An 18014-nucleotide genomic window follows, 5' to 3' on the forward strand; every position below is an offset into this window, starting at 1 on the left:
GACCTCAAAATAAAAACAGAACAGCCTTTAATCAGTGGCTAAGGGTTAAGATAATATTAGTATGTGACCTCTCGGTGGCCTGTCCAAAGTGTTCCAGTTACAAGGTGGCCACTGACTTGTAGAGCAATGTGAACCCAGGCAATCTAAGCTTTGGAAAGTCTACAATGACTTAGAAAAAGAGCTGCTATTTGAGGACTACTGATTTATAATATATGCCATATATAGCAAGCCTAGGTCTTCCAAGAGTCCCACAGGAATGGAATGAAGAAATGGCTTTGTAATTCCCTTTCCCATCACTCATAAATTACTCATATCAGGGAAACAAACTTAAATCCATTAGCAACAGGGATGAGGGCCATGTCATAGTTGGGTGGGAGCTACAAATGAAGAGATCTGACCTGCAGTAAATGTCAACATCTGTGTTTGGTACTGAGGGTTCCTGGAAGCACTCCCAAAAGAGTGGAAATAGTATTAGAAGCACCTTTATTCACACCGAATCATTTCACTCAATTACCATATACCCACTGAAAGACCAGCTACAGCATGTGATTACTAAAAATCTACAGGAGCAGAGTGAATAGAGCACAACCACATTTCTCTTTTGTCCTGTGGTGCAGCCTTTACACTGTTAAGCTCTGAGGATCCTGTATGTCAATCCATCCATTAGTATAATAGAAGCAAACGGAGTTTCAAGCAACAAGGATCAACTTGAGTTCAGCATTTTCATCTTAAATCAATTCCCTGTAGTAGCTTTAAGATAAAGGAAACACAGATAAGTCATTGAAATGGTTCAAGACCGCCCTGAAAGAGTAGCTGTCTGTGTTTAGGGAGGAAAGAACGTCCCCACGGTAAGAAAATGTGACAATAAATCTAAGAGTACTAGACAGCAAAATTAAAGAGTGGTTATTTACATTATAAAATCATTTGGTGAAGGTCCCTAAGACATAATGAAAGAGAAAAAAATAAGTTACAGAAAAACGATCATAGAAAGATTCAATTTTTATATTCAAATGTGTCTGTGTCTCTCCAATTCCGGTCTAGAAAGGTCTAGCAAGATACACAGTAACCGTTAACAATTTTATCTCTAGAGAGGAGAGGGGAATTGAAGCTGACAAGGCAGAAGTGAGGGGCTTTCACTTCCCCTCCCTATTCTCCTGCAACATTTTACTTTCTTAAGACAAGGTGTATTTATATATTACTTGAATCACTCAAAACAAGCACTGCGGTGTTCTTTCACATTTCCCGGAGAAACAAATCATTTCAACTATCATTCAATTCCGAAAGATGTACCTTCCATTTCAGGACCACGCCTAGTGCATAAATAACGTACACCTGTTCAGGCCACACCTGTCCTCTCCCTTTTAATACTCTCCTTGTGATGTGATGTAGTTTCCTTTGCCATGTGCAGCATCCTTTAAGAAGGTGTTTGGAGGAGTGATTAGGAATAATACTGAAATGACAGGTTATACACGCAGAGCACCTGAAGGCTTTAAAACAGACCAGCTTCTCCTTTCAGCCGGATCTAGCGAGGCCTGGGCATGTCCCAGCACCACACAGCCTAGCCCGGGCAGGAAGAGCCCTTTCATGACATATGTTAATTAACTTATTGATTGGTGGAGCGCGGTGGTAAGAGAGGAAGGGAATGATGGTTGGGATGGGGGGCAAGACGGCAAGTCTCAAACACAACAAAAAATTCAAAATGCAATAGCAATCAAAAGAGACACACATCCCAGAGCTCAGCTGTGCTCCAGAAATAGGATGTGCTTCCTTTGCGGTGGCGAAATTCAAGATTCTGAACGAAGTCTCGGTTCGATGGAAACCCAGACTTCACAATACAGAGCTTCTCACACCGAGAACATGTCCGCCCGGCCGGCTTTCGATTGATCATTCCCCGTTAGGTGGCCGAGCCCTGCGGTGCCATTCCAACTTCTGCAACCATGCACAGTGATCGATATTTAAAATTACCTTTTTCCTTCACCATGGCAACCGGGTCCTCCGACGAGCGGGACCGAAGAAGGAACGAGGAATAAACTCTGGGAGTGGAAGCGCGCCTCGGCAGACAGATTCGCGGGCGCTGGGGCGGCCAGGAGAAGCCCCGGCATCAGCTTGTGAGGTCCGGGGCTGCGGTCTCGAGTCCCGCCCCGCCTCGGCGGGCCCCGCTCCCACGCCCGCCCCGCGATCGCCCCCGCGCTCTCCGCCGCCCGCCCGCCGAGCTGCAGCCGCGCCCTGCTCGGGGACTCTGCCCTGCGGCTGAAACCACTCGCTACAGCTGCTGCTGTAACAAATGCAAAATTCCACTGTCCTAATCTCTGGTCACTGACACCACCTTGTATTCCTCGCGCCGAGGACGGGCTATGAAAGGCTCCCGAACGCTGGCCCCCTCCCACAGTCTGATAAATGATTGCCAGGAGGAGGAGGACCGAGCACCAGCTAGAGACGATTCCAATTAGTACGACTAGTCAATGGTTAGCTTATGGGCTCCCTGTTACAGTCGCTTTCAATGTTTACTACGGCTTCTTTCACGCAAACTGGATAAATAAAATTGGCCTTAATGTAAAACAAAAACAGAATAATGATGCTAATGGCAATTTCAAGTTCACTTTCTTACGAAAAATGAATAATGACATTTGGTCTGCACGGCTGCTCCCCGCTAGAATCTACCTGAATGGGGTTGGAGGAAGGTAGAGACAGTGAGAGACAGCCCGGGAAGAGGATCTTTCAGGATTCTATTCCTTATCCAGGATCCAATTCAGGATCAAAGTTAAAGTCTGATCTATCCATTGAGGGGGGATTTTGACTTCCCCTTCTCCCTCTGTTTCCTCGGAGTTTTTAGACAAGCCCCTTGGATGTGCATATGCCAGGGAGGAACTAGTCACGATTAAGGGACAAATAGCCTCATCTAGTACCGTCCACCACCCGGATCAGCCTAAAGCTGACCCCCCAGCAGCAGCTCGGAGGAGGCTTTTGATTTCTGACCCACAGGGTCACGGGCTGTCCTGTGACCTGTCCTGCTGTCCTGTCAGCTGGGGACTTCTGGCTCACAAAGCCAATGCCCACGCGACTCCAGCCCGTCTCCCAAATCCAGCTCACCGGGTCCCGACCGCATGCCATGTACATCCACCATGTGGGAGAAATGGGATGAGCAAGAGACAAAAAGCCAGACATCACACGGCAGGGAGAGCAGCAGATGGCCAACACATCTTTCAGAACCAGAATGCACAGCCAGTATTAGATGGTATTTACTGCAAATATTGTAACATGTTGAGTCTAAGAGAGCCAGGGGAACCGAAAGGAATGAAGTCAGTCAACCTGCCTCCTCTTTGACTCAGAGGGTGTGTATGGCTGAAATGAACTACATTTGGTGGGTCTGGGGAGAAGGGGGAAAAATGCCCATTTCTTCACATTCATCTCGGGTAGGTCTTCACTGCTGGTTTTCTGATGTGTAACGGTAGCACATCTCAGGCAGCTGTGACATTCCTACATCTGTGACTCAGGGCTTTACTATTAATAGCTTAGGTGTCTCAGGCTGTAAGGAAGAGCTAAGTCCCCTCCAGCCCCTGGGTTGTCTTTTCTATGACGACATACTTCGCCCACACCACTCCCCGCACCCATGGCAGCCCCATAAGGTCATGTTTTCCCTAAGTCAGCAGCCAGCTGGAGTGTAAGCACTGAAGAGCGTTTAAGCGGCTTCTCTAACCTCCATTCATAAATATGAGCCAAGCATGAGAGCGACTAGACCTCCAGTCCAGAGAGATGGCAGAGTTCAAGAGCATCCAGGAAACAAGCCCTTCACGTTCCCCAGTTTTCAAGGCTGAAACTGCACTAGTCTACTTTCCCACTCCTAATCACCCTCAGAGCCTTTAAGGAGATGCTGACAAGCAAAATTAACTGCAGAGAGCTGGAATTAGGCTGTTTTGTGAGCCTAGCAGGTGAATCTATTTTATCATATTTTTGCTGTTTAACTACATCGGCATCTCACTTAAGCACTTCTCTCCAAAGCGCTCATGTTATTCAGCCCAAAGCAAAGAAGCAGCTTTCTTTCTCTTTCCTTCCACCAGCCCCTACTCCTCCTCACCCCTTCCTCGCTACTATAATGTGACAGTAAAACACCATTGGTTTCTAGAGCAAACCCAATCATATGTAAGTGTTCCAGATATTGTAACTGCCATTAGCTCAATTTTTCTTTTATTTGGGATGTCAGTTTAAAACTCTGAGATTTAAGTTTACTAACCAAATTGGTCTCTTATTACAGTTCTTAACCTACCTGTATACGTTGGTGGATAAATCGCACAGAAACAAGAGTTTGGAAAGGCTCTCTGGCAGCTTTGGAGACTAAGCTGGCAGAGTAACAGCTGGTGCCTATTCATTTTCAGAGAAGCCTTTTCTAAAGGAAAATACTACATAGTGGTTCAGAGAGATTTTCCCCCCGCCTGTGTTTTCCATGGAAAGAATTTTCCTGTACCACAGTCAAAGTGAAATGAGTCACCAGCATTTAGTTGCTAAGTAATAGTCATATGGCAAAAGTCCCCCCGCCAATCAGACACTGCTACTTTGGGATAAAAGTATCCACTCTGCACTTTTAAGATAACCAAAGAGTGTATTACTAAAGTTATTTTTGGAATGTGGGAGAGTAAAACCAAATTGTTTTTGCCTCCTTGCCTCAGGGCAGAATTGCTAAAGAGCTTTAAGAACAGAAGCAAAGCATAGACATTTTTTGCTTTACAGCTAAAGCTGCAAGAAGTGCAGCAAAGTAAATCAAGAATAAAAATGAAATATAGAGTTCAAAAGAAAGAACTTTTTATTCTTATATCTTGAGATGATTTCCAAAGAACTTATCTCGATCTCATTCCACTCAGATAAGTCTTCATAATACGGACACCAACCCACAGTTTTATTGTTTTTTGCCCCATCAAACTGACCCATTGCCTCCTTCTCATTCACCCACAACATAAAGCAAGGGTTGTCCACAAGGGACCAAAGGACAGAAACCATTTTGTTGGAGAGAAAAGCTTGTTAGCATACAGCCCCTCTTGGCAAAAATTCCAGCACACATCGTTTCAATAGCGATGCCAGTTAGGAGGGAAATGTTACAACTAGAAACCAGCAACCTGGCAGAGTCCATTTCCTCATTGCTTATTCTCCTCTGCAGAGCCACGGGTCACCTACTGTATGTGCACCTGTAGTGCAGGAATTTCAGGATCCCTCCGTGGGGCTGGAACACCAGGTATCCAGGTGTTACCCCCCAACACCACTGGACTCATTTTTTTTGTTGTTGTTTTGAGACGGAGTCTCACTCCGTCACCCAGGCTGGAGTGCAGTGGCACAATCTCAGCTCACTGCAACCTCCACCTCCCGAGTTTCAAGCGATTCTCCTGCCTCAGCCTCCCAAGTAGCTGGGATTACAGGTGCACCACCACACCTGACTAATTTTTGTATTTTTAGTAGAGACAGCGTTTCACCATGTTGGCCAGGCTGATTTCGAACTCCTGACCTCAGGTGATCCGCCTGCCTTGGCCTCTCAAAGTGCTGGGATTACAGGCGTGAGCCACTGCGCCTGGCCCCCGCTGGACTCTTTAGCAAAAAGCATGCTCAAAATCCTTTCTAGCAGAATTCAACTGAAAGAAACCTGGAGAATGAGTTTCTATTTGCTTTCTACTTAGTGTTGGCATCAATCAATCTCATTTCAGAGATTTATGGGACACCTGCTGTGTGCTAGCTAGTGGACTGAGACTACAAAAGCAAGAAGAGAGAAACCACTGCCCTGGAGGTGCTCACCATCTAGCGGAGGAGATGCATGCACACAAATATTCTCAATGAAATGAAGAAGGTATTAAGACGGGAGTAGGCACGGGGTGCAGGGCAGTGCTGAGTCCAACCTAGAGTCAGGAGGGGCTTCCAGGAAGAGTAAGAAGGTCGGTAATGACTGGTCAAGTGCAGAAAGAGGGAAAGTCATTCCAAGTGGAGGTAATAGGGCAAGAAGGCATCCAGTAGTTCACTATTGGTGGGGAGAAGGGAGAGGATCAAGATGAGGCTGGGTGGCAGGTGACAGAGGGCCCCCCATGCCACTCTAAAGAATGGACCTTAGAAATGTTGTGATTAAAGTCTCAAACCTAAGCTACCTATTTCTTTCTAAATGGAGTGCAAAGGCTCTGGCTGCATTTCAAGGTACAGCATGATCTGTTTCCAACCATACTGCCTCCTCCCTCGATTTGGATTGTGTTGGTGTGTGCATTTCTGGTGTTTAGTACACAACTTGACATGGAATAGATGCATAGGAAGTGTCTATTCATTTATTTAAACATTTCCCAGGTCAACAGAATAAAAAGATAGCCATACATGTCTCACACACAGTATTTTAAGAAATACAAGCCGTTCGGGATTGGCTTATCCCTTCTATTGTAATGGCTTCAAGTCCACAACTAGGTTGTAAGCTCTCTAAAGGCAAGGAGGGTTTCATCCACACTAGGCTGATAAGAGTGTGGTTTGCACGGCTCAGCGTGGTGGTGCATACCTGTAACCCCAGCACTTTGGGAGGTCGAGGCGGGTGGGTCACTTGAGGTCGGGAGTTTGAGACCAGCCTGGCCAACACAGTGAAACCCCATCTCTTCTAAAAATACAAAAACTAGCCAGATGTGGTGGCGTGCACCTGTAATCTCAAATGCTTGGGAGGCTGAGGCAGGAGAATCGCTTGAACCCAGGAGGCAGAGGTTGCAGTGAGCTGAGATCGCACCACTGCACTCCAGCCGGGGTGACAGAGTAAGACTTTGTCTCTTTAAAAAAAAAAAAAAAAGTGTGGTGCTTTGCAGATCACCAGGGATAGAAATGCAAGGGGTGCTTCAAATGCAGACACCTGGCCCCCACCACAGGTCTGACTGATAACTCAGATTCTCTGGGAAGGAGGTCTGAGCAGCAGCCAGCTTCCCCAGTGACTAAGGACCCCTTGCTAACAAGTTGGCTTGCAAAGCACTAGGATAGACTGAGATTTACAAACAGCTATATACCATGCCGTCGCATCTGATAAACAATCCTTATACTCTCTGTTAGCCAAAATAACAATCAGCTGGACATTAACTGCAATCTTAATGACAATTTATTAGAAGTGGTGATTCCAAAGTTTCCTACAGTCTAGGACAAATTCCTAAATGTCTGATCCCTCTTGATCCTACTCACTCTCATGTCCTCAACGGACAATTCTTAGGATTTTTTTCCATATGAATCTCATAGAATCAATGCCCAGCAAAGTTCTTTTCCTTGAGTTCTTAAAGTAGAATTATTTTATGGTTGTATCCAAACTTCCCCACGGTCTTTTTCAAAAGCCATTTCTGAGTTTGGACCCAAGCAATAGGTTGCACTTCAAGAAAAATCGCAAAAAATACTACAGTATATTTAAAGCTCCCTATAAACAAATCAGTAAGGATATAAATGACAGAGTGAACAAAAAATAAATCATTTTCCTACAAGAGCAGCAAAAGCTATTACTAGAATTCTAAGGATCTTGGGATAGTAAAGAGTTTCAGAGATTCTACCCTAACTTCAGACTCATGAGTACACAACTACAAAAATAGTTCTCTGAATTATTTGGGAAAAGGCCTTTTTTAAAAACAGTTTACTACCATCTAGCTTTCTCTTTTACTGTAATATTTTCTAGATAGAAATCCAGTTATTAGGATATAAAAATGGTTGCTTTCCATCAGGTAGAATTGCAATGCCTTCCCTGACAATAGTCCCCTCTTTCTGGTACTTACCACCACCAAGTGCTTTGAAGTTGACTATGTTGTAATGAAGGATGGACATATCTATTTTTGCAAAAGATTGTGGGCTCCCTGAGGGAAGGGGTCACATGTTATTGTATCTGTACTGTATTCACATAGTAATACACAAAGGCACAAAGTAGGAATGCAATATTTGATGAATAAATAAATATTCCTTTTCGTAATCAAATAGACTGACTTTAAAATCTAACTCAAATATAAGAGTACATTCAGTCTCTTAGATAAAAATCAATTTAGTGATTGCTTCAAAGTATTTGCCAAGATGCAAGCCAATAATTACTTTGGAGAGAAAGTAGGCCAAAGAGGAACTTCCTCAGGCAGTCATTTTACAAAGTCCCCTTTATAACCTACCCTCACAGCTACTTTGGTCACCATTAGAGCCCAGTATGTGTCAGCCACCATTCTAATCGCTACATGATCACCTCATCTTGTCCTCATAACAACGGGATGAAGTACATATTATTATACTTTATATGTGAGAAAAGAGTTTGGTAAGAGGCTGAAGCCATGGGTCCTCTCTGTGTTACTGGGCCTTCCCTTCTGCAGAGGTTGTTAAAGAGCCTCTCATCCCATGCTCTGCCTATACACACACACACACACACACACACACACACACACACACACACGCATTTCTGAAGGCCAGGTGCACTCAATGTACATCAACAGGCATTTCTAAAAGGCCTGGCATGATAGAAGTGATGCTGCCTTTTGCCTTGCCCGTGTAAAGCAATCCTTTTTCCAGATACCTTATGCTTTATCGGTTCTTGGACTTCATATGGAAGGACCTGTCAGGTGAATAGCACCATAACCGTGGCCTGTGGCACCCACTGTTGGCTGCACAGGGGAAGATGATGTACCCAGACCCACACAGCAAGACTTCAAAAGTGCAGTGTAATCATCCACCCTGTCTAATCATTCTCAAGGAATGACATTTCTGTGGTTTATGTAGACAGCAAGTTAAAATTAAAAATCTTTTTGCAAGGTTTACAAAGCCTACATTTGTTCCCCTACCTCATCTGGCCTTATAATAAATTCTCCTAACTATGCCCTGGAACAGTCCCAGAAAATAACCTGTCTCTCATACTCCTGGATTTGTCAGTCATCATCGGAGGAACTAGCCAAGTAAAACCTGCAGCACACACAACCATTACTGCATTTGCTACCACAGGAATGGCAGCTTTGTCATCTAACACGTCTCAGCAAGTTTCTCTAGTTCTTAGTACGGAGAAGAGACCATGCAGCCCATACCGTGGTTTGTGGCAATCTGTAACTTGTATTCATAAACAGGCATTAATTAAGATAAAAGCAGAAGTCCTAAAGCAGACTCGTCCATGGTTACACAATTACTTAGAAATGGGTCAAAACCCCTCAGATCCTGCCGCCTACCCCGTGGTTATTCTATCATGCCACACTGGCCACACAGGCAGCCTGATTAAACACAGGCTGGGTTTCAATTCTAGCTCCACCACACGCTGAGTGACCCTGGGCACATTGTTTTCTCTCTCTGGGTTTCAGCAGTCTCCACTGTGAATGGTATGAGACGTTCCACTTGTGAGGCTGTGGTGAGGACAGGGGCAGCTTCACGGCATGTGACCTGCAGCATTGCATAGGGTCCTGTGCTCAGAAGGTGTCTCTATTTGGTTTAATGCTTTGCTGCTGCTATACTGACATTTGTAATAATTTAGTCTTTGAACTTGTGTTGTGTAAGTGAAGTCTGATGGGACAGCGGAGCACACATGTGAACAGATGAGATGCGTGCAGTTTGTGTGTTTGCTGTTCCTGCTGCCCATGCACACAGTGTTTGCAACGCCCCCTGAGCACAGGATTCCAGTGTAGTCACAATGTGTAGGAATTCAGGGAGACTCAAAGTGAGGACAAGGTGTGTTATATCCACAACTGAGTCACATTCCATTCAAACCAGGATGCCTGCTTTGAATGCACAGAGAAGGCAATGATGTTCTAGGAAACACAAACAACCAAGGAACCTTAATATATTCCTTCCTATCCACATTAGTTCCCTGTATTAGCCAACCACTCACACCAAAAATCATGACACAGAAGGAAAGGGAAAGACAGGGCAACCAGTGCTGTCTTCCTTTTAGCCTTTCCTTATTCATCAATAAGTCAAAGGTAGAGAACATTGGTAAAATGTGCACGTATCAAGAAGCGAAATAAAAACAGTTGAGGGCCGGGCATGGTGGCTCACACCTATAATCCCAGCACTTTGGGAGGCTGAGGTGGGAGGATCATCTGAGGCCAGGAGTTCGAGACCAGCCTGGCCAACATGGTGAAACCTCGTCTCTACCAATAATACAAAAATTAGCCAGGCATGCTGGCGGGCATCTGTAGTCCCAGCTACTTGGAAAGCTGGGGCAGGAGAATCGCTTGAACCCAGGAGGCGGAGGTTGCAGTGAGCCAAGATCACGCCACTGCACTCCAGCCTGAAAGACAGAGCAAGAAACCATCTCAAAGCAAACAACAAACAAACAAGTTGAGTCAGATTTGTGCATTGTGCATTTCTACTGTTCTAAAAAGAATAAAGTACATAGCATCTATGACCTGTGCAATACAAATTGTGTAATTTCAGTGATTCCGTTGAGTTAAATGTTGTTATATTTGCACTTAAAATTGGCATTGCACAATAAAAGGTAAAATTCACAATAACAATTTAAAAATTTAATTTTACTTTATTTAGGACAACATTAAATAGAAAATAAAAACTACTGAGTTGAGAGAACCTGGGGAATAAACAAAAAAGCTATATTTTAGTACCACTAATGGCACTTTCTCCTGCACTTTAAACAAGGGGTCCCACGTTTTTCTTTCACACTGGACCCTGAAAATTATGTGTCCTGTGCTGGGTGAGAATAACAGGTGTTCTATCCCAAAAGAAAGTACCTAGTACTAAGAAGGAATGCAGTTAAGGGTAACAACTATTGTTATTTCATTTCTCACTGCCTCATCAATTCACAATAAAATAAGATAAGCTTGAAAACTGTAAAATTCAAGTTTTCAAAACCATTTGAAGGTATAAGGAGCCTTCTAATAATATCGAAGCTGGGGGATTTAACCTGTAACACCTTAAAGAATTTAGATCCTCTCCCTCCCCCGATATTTTGTTATATGACCTCTGCTGCCAAATGAGAAAGTCACTGTGAAGGCAAACATTAAAAAAAAAAAAAAGGGTGGACTTTGATGTTAGGAACTCTTCCCAGGAAGACACGATTGTTACCTTCAGCCTATTCATTCATGCAACACATATTTATCAAGTGTTTACTAAGTGTCAGGAACTGTTCTAGGTGTTGGGATATCACAGTGAAGAAACCAGACAAAAATCCTTGCCACGAAGGAGCTATATCCTAGTTGGGAAGGTTGAAGTTGACATAATAAAATACATGAGTAATATGTACATATATATAAATATGTATGATTATATATTAGAAAGCGATAAGTACTATGGAGAAAAGGCAAGGCCGGGGACGGAGAATGTTGCGGGGAGAAGCTGTGGTTTTAAGTAGAGTAGTAGAGGAAGGTCTCTTTGAGGAAGTGCTATGTGAGTAAGTACCTGAAGAAGGGAAGAGAATAAGCCATGTAGATTCTGAGGAAAAACCACTCCGCACAGAGTGAGCAATAAGTGCAAACGTCCTGAGACGGGAGCCCACCTGGTATGTTCAAGGCAGTGGGGAGGCTGGTGAGATCAGGAGGCAGACAGCAAGAGGCATGAAGTTAGTGATGTGGAGGAGTTAGGGCCTGCAGGTCATTGTAAAGGGCCTTGGCTTTTCCCCTAAGCTGTTCTGTTTTGTTTTGTTTTGAGACATGGTCTCACTCGGTCACCCAGGCCAGAGTGCGGTGGTATGATCATAGTTCACTGCAGCCTCAACCTCCAAGGCTCAAGTGGCCTTCCCACCTCAGCCTCCCAAGTAGCTGGGACTACAGGTGTGCATCACCATACCCGGCTGATTTTTAATTTTTAATTTTTTTTTTTTTTTGTAGTGACAGGGTCTTGCTATTGCACAGGCTGGTCTCGAACTCCTGGCCTCAAGTGATCCTCCAGTCTTGGCTTCCAAAAGTGGTGGGATTACAGATACGAGCCCACTGCACCCAGTGCCACTGTGGGATTTGAACAGAGAAAGCAGCATGATCTGATCGTCAACTCCACGGGATCCTCGGCTGCTCTGTGGAAACTAGAGTTAAGGAGAGTGAGCACAGATGCAGAATGCTGAATTAGTGCATGAAATAAAAAAGAGCTCAAGGATGAGATGATGACACAACAAGATTAGATGAAAAAGGTTAGAGAAATTAAGACATGAAAACCAAGGACAAAGAATATCAATAGTAAGAATGGAAATATCAAAGAACAAAAAAATGCTGATAAAATATCTAATTCCTAGTACAGAGAAAATTTTGAAATGATTTCAATGAATGCAGAAAAAAGAGCCTCAAACAATGAGAGAAAACAATAGAAGTGCAAGATGAAGAAAGATTTTTTTAAATGTATGTCTTAGAAGTAGAGAACCTAAGAAGCAGATGTATTCAAAGATTAAATACACAAGAATACCCCTGAAATGAAGAGACAGCTGAATTCACAGATTTAAAGAGTATAGATATAACATATTTTGAGAAAATTTGATACAGAATGCTGACTCCAAGTCCTAGGCTAAGCCTTAGGACTCCAAGATATCATTCTCCATATGTCCAGGCAGAAAAACCCTATTGCTCACAAAAAGAGAAAAACTCAGGCTAGCCTCAGACTTCTCAACAGCAACACTGATACTTGGAAGATGATGAAGCAATACCTGGATGTCTTGAGGGAAAGAAAGAACCTTACACCTGCCAAAATGTCCAAGAACCTGACAAAAGAACCAAGAAACTTACACCTGCCAAAACGTCATTCAGAGATAAGGGCAATGGGCAAACCACCACAAACAGAAAGGTGTTTGGGAAGCACGACACCGTGAACCCTTCTTGGGAAAACTGATGGAAAACAACATCCAGCCAATTAAGAGATGAGTTAAAATAAGCTCAGCAATGCAAGCGCTAGTAAAAGTGCTAGCAGTGAGCAGTGAATTCAATTAGGAAACTGACACCACAATTACCTGATTATGGTTAGAAAGGAATATGGAAATGTTTTGAGGAAAGGAAAATGTGAAAACAACATTACAACTAACAAAAATTGGAGGTGAGTAGGAGACAACTATGACAGTGCTACTGTCCTCGTGTACACACTAGGGAGGTAATGACTGGTGCCAGACTGTACAAGATTCTTCATCTAAGCATCTCACAGAAGCAACCTCAGATCACATCACCCAATCACTTCATCTTTGCTCGGAGACTATGTAAAATCTCACACTGTGCTTATATCCCAGTTCCTGTTTCTTGGACTTGGTAAGGCAAAGCATATCATAAGGCAAACTTATCTTCAGGATCTTTTAAGAAAAGGGAGATGACGTATCTTTAACTTTTTACTGATTATATCCAGATTCTTTTTTTTCTGAGACAGTGTCTCACTCTGTCACACAGGCTGGAGTCCAATGGCAAGATCATGGCTCATTGCAACCTGAAACTCCTGGGCTCAAGTGATCCTCCCACTCCAGCCTCCTGAGTAGCTGGGACCACAGACATGCATCATTACATCCAGCTAATTTTTAATTTTTTTTGTAGAGATGGGGTCTCACTACATTGCCCAGGCTAGGTTTAAACTTCTGGGCTCAAGCAATCCTCTTGCCTCAGCCTCCCAAAGTGCTGGGATTACAGGCATGAGCCACTGACTCTAGCCTATATCCAGATTCTTAGTGCAAGAACCAAAATTGTTTCTAATTCATTAACATTTAAGATTTCTACAGCATGTTTCTTTCAGACAGACTGATGAACAAATAATTTTTTTTAAATACCCTGGTTCTGGTCAGGCACAGTGGCTCACGCCTGTAATCCCAGCACTTTAGGAGGCCGAGGCGGGCAGATCACGAGGTCAGGAGATCAAGACCATCCTAGCTAACACAGTGAAACCCCGTCTCTACCAAAAATACAAAAAAAATTAGCTGGGCATGGTGGCGGGCACCTGTATTCCCAGCTACTTGGGAGGCTGAGGCAGGAGAATGTGGTGAACCCGGGAGGCGGAGCTTGCTGTAAGCCGAGATCGTGCCACTGCACTACAGCCTGAGTGACAGAGCAAGACTCTGATTCAAAAAAAAAAAAAAAAAAAAAAAAAATTGGTTCTAAGGATAACCAAATGGGGTTTTATTTCATATTTCCAGTTATTTAAGCTGTGTATTCATGAAAATGCCATGGAATTCTCAGGACAAGATTTCCATTCCATATGGAATCATTGCCTAGGTGTAATGATCTTTCTTGGGGGACTTTGTCGCATTCGTTGCTCATCTGTCCCTGCTCTACCCATCTTGTGAGTGGGCACTGAGCCATATGACTCCTCCCCTTGCCTGTGGATGACTAGATTGTTAGTGGACACTGGATCAGAGAGAGGCCCATACATCAGCTGGCCAACAGCTTTTTATCTGGCTTTGAAAAAGATGACTGGGCCAATTAGGTTTTCACTCCTAAAAATCTGAAGTTAGAGATACATATAAAAGTCCCAGTCAGTGGTGGATATCCACATTAAAAGATAAAGTTAGGCCAGGCCAGGTGCAGGCATCACAGAACCATGTATAGACCAAAGTCTCAAGGGACAGAGTGTCAGAGGAAGCCAGATGGGCAGGAAAGGAATGGGACATTCCCCCAAACTAAACTGCGGGTCCTGGAGCAGCCTGGAATTCTGTACTTCCTAAGGCCTGGCTGTCCAGCATTTCCTGGGTTCCTATCCCCACTCTCTCTACATATTTTGATTGGGTTATTGAAAAGTATAAGTGGATTGCTGTTCTTCAGAAACAAAAGATCCTTCATTAGAATGGAGAGGGAATTTTTACCAAAATAATACCTCAGTTGGACCATTTGCAATGGAATCTGTCAGTGCCCTACACATCCCTCCTTGGCACTCGCCTCTGCAAGTCAGATGTGATTACTAGAAGCATCAAAATGCGTGAGTTAATGTACCTGAAAGCAGCTGTCAAACAATGGTGATGGGGAGGTGGTAAACACCCCAGCTTCCTCATCCCTTGGCTGGGATATCTCTGCAGCATATCCCGCACTACCTCTTAGAGGTCCCGATGGATTGGGAATTGCTGCCCATACTGGTAACTGGCTTGATATTGCACCTTTTATTAGCCTCACTCCTCTAACAGTGATTCCTAGAATCACCTTCCAAATAAATTACTTACCTTTACATTTTCCTCACAGAGTCTCTTTTTGGGCGGGGAGTTGTAAACAAAAGAGAATCTAAGATCCATATTTTTATGCTAAAAAAAATGTTGTCTTAAGTCACTGATCACTTTGATCTAAAGATAACCAGAGACAGATTCTAAATAGAACAATATTCTGAAAAGACCAAGCGTGTTCATCAGACAGAATATATTTCTTTCTCAAGAAAATCAATTATTAACTGGATCATCTTATCATACAAACACAACGGAACTTGTATGCACACATACTATGCCAAAGCACTTCTTCCTTTAAAATATGTAAAGAAGACAACTTAGATTAACTCTGGTAGCAGAGGTCAGAACTACCAACTGCCTCATAAATAAATATGCCCCCAAAATGTCCTTTAGGCCTGTGTTTATGTTTTAGGCAGAAGGATGTGACCTATGACATTTACCAAGCTCTATAAAAATGAGTCATTTTGCAATATTTACACATATATTACATGGGCTCTCTTTACAATTTTAAACAGCTGTATATTGCTACAATTCAACCAAAGATGGTGCTAGTACCATATGCCATATGCCAAGTTGGCTGTGTGTTCAAAAGAGATACAGAAGGTAGGTCTCTTCCCTTCCTTTCTCTCACTATCCCTAGCAAGATGGAAAACACTCTGCATATGTATTGAATTTGTTGGGATTTGGAGGAGATTAGAGGGTGGACGGGAAGGAAAATATTTAGAACTTAAATTCTTCTTGGTTTTGGATATGGATTACACAATATTTCCCCTTCCTGAATAACATATACTAAGAGCCCTGAGCATTTCCCAGTACGCTTCACTGGTTATTAAATTTGCACGCAGAAAAAAAAGCAACTAAGCCACAAGATGAGCATTCAGCCATAGCATCCACAATTGAGAACTAGGTGGGCAAAAATCAAAGGAAGAAATGAAGAGAAACAAATGAATGCTGACCCATTAATGAGGCTAACAATATTTACTGAGCATCTGCAATGTGCAAAGGCATCACCTTCAAGGGGCCAAAAGTGGTATAGAGATCAAAGATACCTAAACTAAGCCCTCAGCAACCTTACATCTAAGTAGAGCAAATAGCACAAGGACCTAAATAACTCTAAAACAAGGCAGAAGGATTGGAATCAGAGATACTGACCAAAAAGTATGAAGGTTCAAAGGAAGGAATGCTTGCTGCTCAGCAAGAGAGATAAGGAAAGCTTCAAGTCTAATGCTGTCTTCGCAACTACAGGAAGAGTTACAGATGGTTGGCTGGGCTCAACAGCTTTCTACCAGCTGCTGCCACATATAGAAAATGAACTGGATCACTCTTCGTATGTAGATACAGAAGTTAACCAAGAAATGTGTTGGATCTTGTTCGCATCTTCTTTAAACTCTTAAAATACACCAAGTGAACCACGATCTATGTTAAATCAAGTTCAGCTGAAGTATTACTAAACCATTAACTTCACTTAGTATTCCCATCATGGATAATACTGGACCAATTAGTGACCTCAATGATTAGACAGTTTTTTAAATTAATTAATTAATTTATATTTATTTATTTTTGAGACAGGGTCTCACTCTCTCACCCAGGTTGGAGTGCAGTGGCACGATCTTGGCTCACTGCAACCTCTGCCTCCTGGGTTCAAGCAATTCTCATGCCTCAGCCTCCCAAGTAGTTGGGATTAGAGGTGTGTACCACCATGCCCAGCTCATTTTTGTATTTTTAGCGGAGACAGTGTTTCACCATGTTGGCCAGACTGGTCTCAAACTCTCGACCTCAGGTGATCTGCCCACCTTGGCCTCCCAAAGTGCTGACATTACAGGCGTGAGCCACCACGCCTGGCCTACGCTGTTATTAAGTAGCCACTACCCCTATAGTGCCACTGGCTACCAAGCGAAGATAGAGTCTGTGCCCTTTAGGGACAAGTGCCCAAGGAAAGGATAACAGAACATATCCAGCTACACACTAGAATCACATGAGAGCACTTCTGGGAAAAGACTGATGTGAAACAGAACTGGGAATTGTCCCACAAAGACAGCAAATATTAAACACCCCAGAATATTCTAGTGATGTCAAAAATGACCTTACAAAATGATCCGGGTCGCGATGGACAGAAAGGGAGCTGGCTGAGTGCTGGCCGTGGCCCTAGTTATTTGACTTTTCTTCCCCAGCTCATCTTTATCCCAGGAGATCCTACTCTATGTCATGAGAATTCTCCCTCTCCACTTGGGCTGCAGGCAAACTTTTGTGAGCTAGATTTTTCTGGGCACTGTGAGTCACAATGTGTCCGATGTCCTCTGATTAATTTTGGTTGCTATCTATGGCCACAGAACTTGGACGAGGAAAGACTTCTAAACAGTAAACAAACAAAACTTGGGGGACCACAGTAAGGCACTTACAGGAAGTGAATTTAAAAGCCAGCTAAATGATTTCTCAAAGTAAAGGCCCTACCTTTCTTTATGTAATATTTGCAGACCTTTAAATTGTAAAGATATAAGCAGTTTTGAAGATTAAGATATAGGATGTAAATAGACATGAATGTACATATAGGATTTTTGTACATACAGGAAAACTGGTGATTTCACTTTGAGGGAATAGCTTTAATTTAATTTGAAATTGTATTAAGTGGTGGGAATGCAAAATAGTACAGCTACTGAGAAAACAGTTTGACAGTTTCTCAAAAAGTTAAACAGAGAATCACCATATGATCCAGGATTTCCACTCCTAGGTATACAACCAAGGGGACTGAAAACATGTTCACACAAAAACTCATACACAAGTGTTCATAGCAGCATTATTCATAATAGCCAGAAAGCAGGAAAAACACAAATGACCATCAGTTGATGAAAAGATAAAGAAAATGTGATATATCCCTACAATGGGATACTATTCCGCCATAAGAAGGAATACGGCATTTATCAATGCCACCTCCTTGATGAGCCTTGAAAACATTATACTAAGTAAATGAAGCCAG

At 43.1% G+C, this 18014-nt stretch overlaps 1 protein-coding gene across 27 annotated transcripts in view; it reads right to left on the reverse strand.

Annotated features, from left to right (window-relative positions):
* Positions 1-18014, reverse strand: part of ABLIM1 (actin binding LIM protein 1) — a 389359-nt gene that overhangs the window by 194791 nt on the left and 176554 nt on the right. For 8 of the 27 annotated variants that reach the window (XM_074002833.1, XM_074002828.1, XM_074002825.1 and 5 more), the window contains exon 1: positions 1966-2288. The exons of the other annotated variants lie outside the window; for them this stretch is intronic. In XM_074002833.1, the coding sequence (XP_073858934.1) occupies positions 1966-1981 (16 nt within the window). In that variant the 5' untranslated portion in view covers positions 1982-2288. Of the gene's footprint in view, positions 1-1965; positions 2289-18014 lie in introns of those variants that run through there. 27 annotated transcript variants of the gene reach the window in all.

The sequence above is a fragment of the Macaca fascicularis genome, chromosome 9 (assembly GCF_037993035.2).
Source record: "Macaca fascicularis isolate 582-1 chromosome 9, T2T-MFA8v1.1".
In the NCBI taxonomy this organism is placed as follows: Eukaryota; Metazoa; Chordata; class Mammalia; order Primates; family Cercopithecidae; genus Macaca; species Macaca fascicularis.